The sequence below is a fragment of the Vitis riparia genome, chromosome 8 (assembly GCF_004353265.1).
Source record: "Vitis riparia cultivar Riparia Gloire de Montpellier isolate 1030 chromosome 8, EGFV_Vit.rip_1.0, whole genome shotgun sequence".
Taxonomy (NCBI): Eukaryota; Viridiplantae; Streptophyta; class Magnoliopsida; order Vitales; family Vitaceae; genus Vitis; species Vitis riparia.
Window position 1 is genome coordinate 6766647 of NC_048438.1, and position 9977 is coordinate 6776623.

A 9977-nucleotide genomic window follows, 5' to 3' on the forward strand; every position below is an offset into this window, starting at 1 on the left:
TGTTCCTAACGTCTAGAGCCTTAAGCTCACAACCTAGAGTCGTTGAAGTAAAGCAGAACCCTGAACTGTTCATCGTGTCTTCATTTCTATTATCCACAATCTTGAGCTATTCATACCATCTCGAGCCTTGATCTCATGACCTAAAGTTGTTCACTTCATCCACAACCCTAAACTATTCATAACATCTAGAGTCTTGAGTTCATGACCTAGAATCATTCATATTTTCCTCGGCCTTGAGCTGTTCATAGAAATAAAGGCCTAAGCTCATGGGATCTCGAGTTGTTCTTATCATCCACAACCTTATGCTATTCAAAGCATCTAGAGCCTTGAGCGGACAACCTAGAGCCATTCATGTTATCCACAACCCTGATTTGTTCATAACATCTAGAGCCCTGAACTCACAACCAAATTCATTCATGTCAACCACAACCCTGAGCTATTCATAGCATATAGAGTTTTGAGCTCATAGTCCAAAGACATTAATGTCATCCACGACCTCGAGATATTCATAGCATTTAAGGCCATGGGCTCACGACCAAGAATCATTTATATCGTCCACAACCTTGAGATAGTCATATCATCTAGAGACTTGACCTCACTAGATCCCGAGTCGTTCATATCATCGACAACCCTAAGCTGATCATAGAATCTAAAGCCCTAGGCTCAGACATAGAGTATCTCATGTCATCCACAACCTTAAGCTATTCATAGTATCTAGAGCCTTGAGCTCATGACTTAGAGTCATTCATGTCATCCATAGCCCTAAGTTGTTCATAGCATCGAGAGCCCTTAACTCACGACCCATAGTCATTGATGTCAACCATAACCTTGAGTTGTTGATAGTATTTTGAGCCCTTAGCTCATGACCTGATGTCATTCATGTCATCATCCACAGCCCTGAGCTCTTCATAGGATCTATAGCCGTAAGCTTAGGATCCAAAATCATTCATGTTATCTATAACCCTTAGTTATTCATACCATCTCGAGCCCTTAGCTCATAACCCATAGTCATTCGTTTCATCCACAACCTTGAATTGTTTATAACATCTAGAGCCTCGAGTTCACCACTCAAAATTGTTCATATCATCCATAACCCTTAGCTGTTCATATCATTTATATCCTTGAGCTTACGACTTAAAATCATGTATATCATTTGTCGTTGTGAGCTATACATAGTATTTAGAGACGTGAGCTCATGACCCGGCAAAGTTCATGTCATCGACAACTAAGATGTTCATAGCATCTATAACCCCAAGCTCATGACCTAGAGATGTTGATGTGACCCACCACCCTAAGCTATTCATATTATTTAGAGCCCTATGATCATGACCCAAAGTCATTCATATCAACCACCACCCTAAGTTGTTCATACCGTATAGAGCCCTAAGCTCACAAGATTGAGTCATTCATGTCAGCTATAGCCTTGAGCTATTCATAACATTTTGAGCTTTAGGCTCAGGAGCAAGAATTGTTCATATGATTCATAACCTTGAGTTGTTCATATGAGCTAGAGGCCTGAACTCATAAGATCCTAATTTGTTCATATCATCCCTAACCCTGACTTGTTCATAACATGTAAAGCCATGAGCTAACGACTCAGAGTAGATCATGTCATCTAATGGCCTGAGATATTCATAACATCTAGAGCACTTAGTTCACATTGTTCATGTGAACCACAAAACTAAGCTCTTCAAAGAATCTAGAGCCCTCTACTCACAACCTAAAGTCATTCATGTTACTGATAACACTGAGCTATTCATAAAATCTAGAGGCTTGAGCACATGACGTAGAATTGTTCATATCATCTAATGCCTTGAGCTATTTATAGAATCTAGAGGTTTGAGCTCACCACCTAAAACCATTTATGTCATCCACAACCATGAGCTACTCATAGAATCTAAATCCTTGAGTTCAAAACCCATAATAGTTCATATCATCCACAACCCTAAGTTGTTCGAAACATCTAGAGTTTTGAGCTCACAACATAGAATCATGCATATCATCCACAACCCTTAGTTGTTCATGGCATCTTAAGACCAGTGCTCATGATGTAAAGTAGTTCATCTCATCCGCAATGTTAAGTTGTTCTTAGCATTTAGAGCCATGGGCTCATGACCAAGAATCGTTCATATCACCCTCAGCCTCAATTGTTTATAGCTTCTAAAGGCCTAAGCTCATAAGATCCCAATTCGTTCATATCATCCACTACTTTAAGTTATTCATAACATTTAGAGCTCTGAGCTTATGACCCAAAGTCGTTCATTTCATCCATAGCCTTGTGTTATTCATAGCATCTAGAGCCTTTTATTCATGACCCAGAATCGTTCATATCATCCACAAACCTAAGTTCTTCATAACATCTAGATCCTTGAGTTCACGACCTAGACTCATGCATATAGTCCACAACCCTGTGTTGTTCATAGCATTTAGAGCCCTAAGCTCATGACCCAAAGTCCTTCATGTCATCCACAACCTTGAGTAGTTCATAGCATCTAAAACCTTGAGTTCATGACCTAGAGTAGCTCATATCATCCATAGCCTTGAGTTGTTCATAGCATCTAGAGTTGTGTGCTCACGTACCCGATGTCATCCACAACCTTGAGTAGTTCATAGCATCTAGAGCCTCGAGTTCAGAACCCAGAGTAGCTCATATAATCCACAACCTTGAGTTGTTCATAGCATCTAAAGTTGTGAGCTCATGACCCAGAGTCATTCATGTCAACCACAACTCTAAGTTATTAAGAGTATCTAGAGCCCTAAGCTCACAATCGAGAGTCCTTCATGTCATCCACACCCTTGATTTATTCATAGCATCTAGAATGCTGAGCTCATGACCTAGAGTTGTTCATCTCAACCACAACCTTGAGTTATTCATAGCATCCACAACTTTGAGTTGTTTATTGCTTTTAAAGCACTGAGCTTAAGACCCGAAGTCTTTCATGTCAACCACAACCCTGTTCATAGCATTTAGAGCCCTGAGCTCATGACCTAAAGTTGTTCATGTCATTCATAGCCCTGAGTTGTTCATAGCATCTAGAGCCCTAAGCTCATGACCCAGAGTCATTCATATTAACCACAACCTTGAGTTGTTCATAGCATGTACAACTTAGAGCTCCTAATCCATAGTTTTTCAAGTCAAAAATAGCCTTGAGTTGTTCAGAGTATCTAGTGGCCTCATCTTATGACCTGGATTCATTCATGTCATCCACAACCCTGAATTGTTCATAGAATCTATAGCCCATAGCTCACAACCTCAAGTCATTCATTTCAACCCTAACCCTGAGCTGTTCATAGCATCGAAAGCCTTGACCTTAAGACCTAAAGTCTTTCAAGTCAATAATAGCTCAAAGCTTGTCATAGTATCTAGAGGCTTTTGCTTAGGAGCCGAAGTCTTTCATGTCATCCACAACCCTGAGTTGTTCACAACATCTATAGCCTTAAGATCACGAGCTGGAGTTGTTCAAGTCAACTGTAGCCTTGAGCTTTTCATAACATCTAGAGCCCTGAGCTCACGACCCATAGTTGTTCATGTCAACTGAAGCCTAGAGTTATTCATAGCATCTACAGACCTGTCCTCATGACTTGGAGTCATTCATGTCAACTATAACCTTGAGTTGTGCATAATATCTCAAGCCCAAAGATCAAAACCCATAGCAATTCATGTCAAGAGCAACCCAAAGTTGTTCATAGCATTTAGAGCCTAAGTCCATGACCTAGAGTCATTCATGTTAACCACAACCCTTAGCTATTTATAGAATCTAAAGCCCTGAGCTCACCACCTATAGTCGCTCATGTCAATCACAGCCTAAAGTTGTTTGTAGCATCTAGAGCCCTGAGCCCATAACCTACAGTTGCTCATGTCAACCATAACCCTTAGTGGTTTATAGCATCAAAAGCCCTAAGCTCATGACCCATAGTCGTTCATGTCAACCATAGCTTAAAGTTGTTCATAACTTCTAAAACTTTGAGCTCACGACTTGGAGTAGTCATGTCAACCACAACCTTAAGCTCTTCATAGTATCTAGCAGCTTGAGCTCATGACCTGGAGTCGTTCAAGTTATCTACAAGCCTGAATTATTCCTAGGATCTGTAGCCTTGAGATACCGACTCAAAGTCGTTCATGTCAACCACAACCCCTAGTTGTTCATAACATCTAGAGTGTTGAGCTAATGACCCGATGTCCCTCAAGTCAATATAGCCCTGATCTGTTTATAGTATCTAGAGGCCTAAGCTCATGAGCCGTAGTCATTCATGTCATCCACAACCCAGAGCTATTCATAGCATCTAGAGCCTTGAGCTCACGACCTAGAGTCATTCATGTCAACCATAACCTTGAGTTGTTCATAGTTTCTAGAGGCTTGAGCTCATGATCCAGAGTTGTTCATGTATCCATAGCCTTAAATTATTCATAGGATCTGAAGCCTTTAGCTCACAACCCATAGTCATTTATATCAACCACAACCTTGAGCTACTCATAACATCTAAAGGCTTGAGTTCACGACCCGAAGTCTATCAAGTCAATATCAAACTTGATCTATTCATAGTATGTAGAGGCTGAGGTCATGAGTCGGAGTCGTTCATGTCATCTATAGCCCTAAGTTGTTCATACTAATCTATAGCCCTCAGCTCACGACCTAAAGTTATTCATGTCAACCATAGCTCTGAGTTGTTCATAGCTTCTAGAGCCCTAAGCTCATGATCCTTAGTCATTCATGTCAACCATAACCTAAAGCTACTCATTGCATCTAGAACCCTCAGCTCACAACCTCAAGTCATTCATGTCAACCACAACCCTGACCTATTCATAACATTTAAAGACTTGAGCTCATGACCCAAAGTCATTCAAGTTAACAACAGGCCTGAACTCATGAGTTGGAGTTGTTCATGTCATCCATGATTCCGTGCCTAGCTGGTGTACCTTGATTTTGGTCCTCAGACAGGAGTAATCAACAAAATTTATAACCTATATCACCATGTGCTAGGATAGCCTCAGCTAGTATAGCATAGTGGCTCTAGGATTGTTCATTGGGAAGGGTTTTCAACTTACAACTGATAATAATTCAAAGTTGAATTGATGTTTTTTCATTTCAAGGTTAGCTTCAAAAGAAAACATAAATTTTGGTTTAAAAAGGATTAGTTTCAAGCTAACTAAAAAATAAAGTAACGAAAATTACTTATAAAGAAAAGCCTTTCTTGGAGTTTCAAGATCACTAAGGTCAGGCTCCTAATACAAAAATAGAGTTTCGGTCACTTGAATCTTTTCCTCGCATTGGAGAATTAACATATAGTTATTTCTCTAACCGGTGTGATACAAATGCTTCCCTTTTATAGATTCAAACACTAAATCCCTCTCACTGATTCATCTTGCAATGGCTCATGCCTCTCACCTAGCATTTACCATTCAAGGTGATCATTAACCTTGGATTTCCCTTCTCAAGCTCGCAAGAGATAACTAATGGATGTCTCCTTAGAGTCCAAAAGCTTACCAAGTGTTGGCAATTCTAGAAAATCCTACCTTCAAATCACCTCCCAAAGGCTCGCAAGAGATAAACTAGTGCATCTCAATGGACGGATATCACTTGCCTTACCAAGTGTTAGCCCAGGTGATTTAAAGGCGTTTTAAGTTAACTAAAAACATAGAAACCATTAACGGGTCACACTTTCTCTTCATTAAAAGCTGAAACAGCAAAACTCCCAATTCTTGCATTCGGCACCTTACCCAGCTACCTTAGCTCTAAGAGACAAAAAGCCTAGCCACTCATTCTCTGAGGAAACATCCTTGGAGCTTGTTTGGCTAGTAAGAAAAATACAATCAAAGTGAGCAGGTAAGGCAGAGCAAAACTCTATATATTGCTTCTTTCAAAACTATACAAAAAGTTGTCTCTGAAAACAAGCTTTGAGATATCTGTGTAAAGAAAATTACAAACTATATATATAAGGTTATTCACCCCTTTGTTCTTACTTATTAGCTAAGGAATCCTATTATGGGTGGATTACAAGGAGAAAATGGGGATTTAAACAACAAATATCTGAAGCAAAAAAAAATCTAAAAGAGTCGGTCGCAAATATCTGGAAGCACTCAGGTGGATTTCGCAGGCATGCAAGATGGGTTGTGAAATTTCGCAAGCTGAAGGTCTCCATTTCGTAGTCAAAAGCTAATTTCACAGCGAGCACCTTGTGATTTCGCAGCCAAAGGCTGATTTCGCAGTTGCGAAATTGGCCTTCAGCTTGGTGTGATTGGCTTCCAATGGCTATAACTTCTTCATTTCAACTTTGATTCATGCACCATTTAAAGTGTTGGATTCCTTACTTCCCAAGCTTCGAAATGAAATATAGTATGTATGAAATGGACTCTAGGAAGTGCTCTAAATGTGTCCAAAAATTGTTGTCCTCTTGAATTCTTCATGTTAGATTTCTCTCTTTGCTTTCACTCCTTCCATTAATGATTTGCTTTTGGAAAAGGATTATAAAGCTTCCAAGCTTGGGTTCTTCATGTAAATGAGCTTCCAATTGCTTTGCCATGGATTCTATAGAACTCTCCTCAATCTTGGATTGCTTTGGTGATAAAAAAGCTATCGAAAACACCAAAACTTAACACAATTTGATTAGAAACGATTGCAAAGGTACTTAATATGCTAATTGAGTTAAAAGGTAATAACTACTACTCAAAAGTGTTTAAAAGAGTTAATTAAAAGCTACAAAATAACACTTTTTGAGTAGTAATCACTCACCCTAAGCGACATATTGCTAGTCCCTTAGTAATGAATGAGAGAAAAAGTAAAATAAACAGTAATATAATTTACAAAATTATGCTGATCACTTCAAAAAAATTTAAGTGACATGATGATCTAACTCTCACATGGAACATTAAAGATATAAAACTCAAATTTTAACAAGAGTTATCAAATACCTTTCATAATCACAATTCATAAAGAGAGGGCATTATGCAAATTGAAGCTTTAAAATAGTTTCCACTTCCAAAGGGCCAAACCTTATTCTTCCAAAAAAATCTAAGTGTTACTTGATAGTTTCCGAATATAGTATGCTAAACTAATCTCTCTCCCCCAACCTAGTTCTTTTTCAACACTTAGCAAACTGACAAAATTTAATAGGCTAAGAACGTACCCTTTTGTTTCACAATTTTTTTTTATTTTTTTATTTTTATTGTAGGAGTACAAGGCTTAAGGGTATTATTTTCTAAATTGTCCATGTAACGGGGGTCCATCGATGACTCCCAACCAATTAAGGTTTAGGGCATCAAGCTTTAAGGATCTTTCGACCACTAACTCCTCGAATTTTGCCCCAAACTTTTGAGAATGAATTTTAATATCCAAGCACCTACAGTATGTTAAACTCCACCTATTCACCCTTGTAACGAGCATTGAGGTCGGTGACTCCCAACCAATGAAGGCTTAGGGCCCCAGGTTTTAAAGATTTTCACCATATACCCCTCAGACCTTGCTCGGGTTTCAAGGCAAGTAAAACATTTTTCTTTCTTTCTTTTTTCAAAGGCTCATTAGCCTTTTATAAGGTGTCCCAACACTATTAAATGAGGTCAAAGGTACCAGGTCTAAATTTTCCTAAGTCAAGAGGGAAATAGTTTTTCATCTTATACTCAGAACATATTGTGCACAGTGTGTGAATAGCTTAAAGTGGAAAAACTAAGGTTGGATTCAATAGAAGTTTCAACATTTCATCAACTTTAATAAGCATAATACAAACTCTAAGTCAAGTGAAAAATAAAAATTCAATTTCTCTCATTTTATTTTGAGAATTTTTCCTTAATAACCATGGAGAGTAGAATAAAAACTTAAAAAGATTTTTCAAAAATTAAGCAAAAATCAACTAGATTACCAAAATAACTTAGCATTAATAATTAAAACTTCCTTCCTCAACTTTCTTCCCCCCAACCAAGCTGAACATTGCCCTCAATGTGGTAAGAGCGATTGAAATTACATGGAGGAAGTGATACCTCCTGAGTGACATGAAGTTTGAGTAGAATAGGAGAAACCACGTGTTTCAAAAACAACAAAAGATATGAGTGGAGGAATTAAAATAAAATTATGCCAAGAATACTAAAAAAATGATAGATATGTATTACTTCAAGAAAGTACACTATAGAGCAAAACAAGTAATACAACCAATCCCAATATATAAAACATAAAAAACATGGGATTATAAGTTCTACTACAGTAAAGAAATACAGAAAAGAAACTAGGTAAATGATCAGATGGTGGTGGGAGGATCATGTGGAGATGATGGCTCAGCTGTAGAGGTCGGAATGCTCGGGATGGATGGCTCTATCTCTCCTGTAGTCGTCTCCTCAGGGGGTATAGTCTGCTCTGCGAGAGGAAGGCCCTGTGATGGATTTGTAGGCTCTGATGGGATAGGAATAGCATGCTTAGGAGGTGGTAGAATACCCAGATGTTGTTGTATCTGCCTAAGAATGGTAGTATGCTAGGTCTGGGTGGCGATAATCTGATCCTGATGGGCACTTATAGCTGTCATCTCCTGAGTCAGGATGCTCTGGGTAGCGGTCAATGTCTGCAAAGTGTGACATAGGCCTTTAAACTCTGAACTAGATATGACTATACTCAACTCAGATGGATGAGGAGGCTCGGATGTAGCTGGTGCAACTGGCGGAGTCCTTGGTGTGGTAAGAGGAGCAGAAGGTGCAACCTCAAGCATAGGTCCTGTAGAGGGCATTGCAAGGGCAGGTGCTCTCATGTCCACAGGTAACTCAATTGGTTGTGGCTCATTTGGATGCTCTGGCTGTGAAATCTCTGGATGCTCAGGTCTAGCTGGAGCTCCTAGCTCTGCATCATAAACTGTCATACCCGTTCATTTGTAGAGAGTGAATATCTCTCAAAAAATGCGTTTGCACTCAAGCTGAGGCTCAGATGGATATCCCAAGTGCTCCAAGATCTGACATAGCAATCTCGGGAATAGAAATGGAATGGCTTCCGCTCTCATCAGCTTCTTCCTATGGACTCTCTTCAAAGTAAAGAATAGCAGCCATGATGAGATGATGAGGGCCAAAGAAGAATCCCTCTAATATCCGGAACAATGCCTCTAGGAAAGCTCCTCTCCTCAGCACCATATGCTGAAGTGGATAGATGTTTTGGCACAAGAGTGCATCTATAAAGAACATGCTAAGAGGGAGCTCCTTCCTCAACAGATACGGGCATGTGAATGCCCCTCTAGATAGTATATGAACCATGTCACTCTGGGAAGGATGAGCCCACACTCGATAATCCTCTTAACGTGCTGGCTCATAGGGAATGCACAAGGCCTCTGCTATATGTCTAGCTCCCAGGATACCATGGCGTCCGTCAATGGTGAAGTGGATGACAGTAGGATCCCGGAGGCGATGTGTAGTCATAGACTGATAAAAGTCTAATGCTACACGAGGATAGAAGAAATCCCTGGGAGTCATCAGGTACCCAAAATGATACCTCTACAGCAGATGGAATGAATCTTTGAGCTTTGGCTAAAGCCTAAAGGTAGCTCTGTCAAAGCAAAGCTCGAAGTGGAATGGCCTAGCCCGGCAATCCAAGTTACTATCAATGGGTGGCTGAGTGACCATGGGCCGCCTGATAACCACCTCTGGAGTCATCCTAAAGGGAATCTGAGACTCTATGGCAGGCGGCTAAGGCGGCTAAGGCTCGGATGAAGGCTCTGATGGCTCAACTGGAGCTGATATCCTTGCTTTCTTCTTAGGAGGATGGCTAGCTGACTTCTTGGCATGAGAGGAGCTTGTCCCGGGTGTGGTGGGTGGTTTCCTTGTCTCATATCGCCTCGAAGGAGAACTCAAAGGCACGCCCTTTACTGAAGGTGGGACGGTAAGTGGCTGTGAAGGCTCAGTCATGGAGCCATGCACAGAGGCCTCTCTTGGTGCTCTGGGACTGCCTAAAGGAGATGAGGTCATGGTTCCTTGGGTTTTTGCCATGGCTGACTTAGAGATGTTGAGAGAGGGT

The 9977-nt window shown here is 40.2% G+C and overlaps 1 protein-coding gene across 1 annotated transcript in view; it reads right to left on the reverse strand.

The window, feature by feature from the left end:
* The window catches only part of LOC117920572 (proteoglycan 4-like), a 44269-nt gene extending 35434 nt beyond the window's left edge, over nucleotides 1–8835 (reverse strand). Inside the window, exon 1 of the mRNA XM_034838183.1 lies at nucleotides 8595–8835. Coding sequence (XP_034694074.1) covers nucleotides 8595–8835 — 241 coding nt within the window. The remainder of the gene's footprint in view (nucleotides 1–8594) is intronic.
* Nucleotides 8836–9977: the final 1142 nt, after the last annotated feature.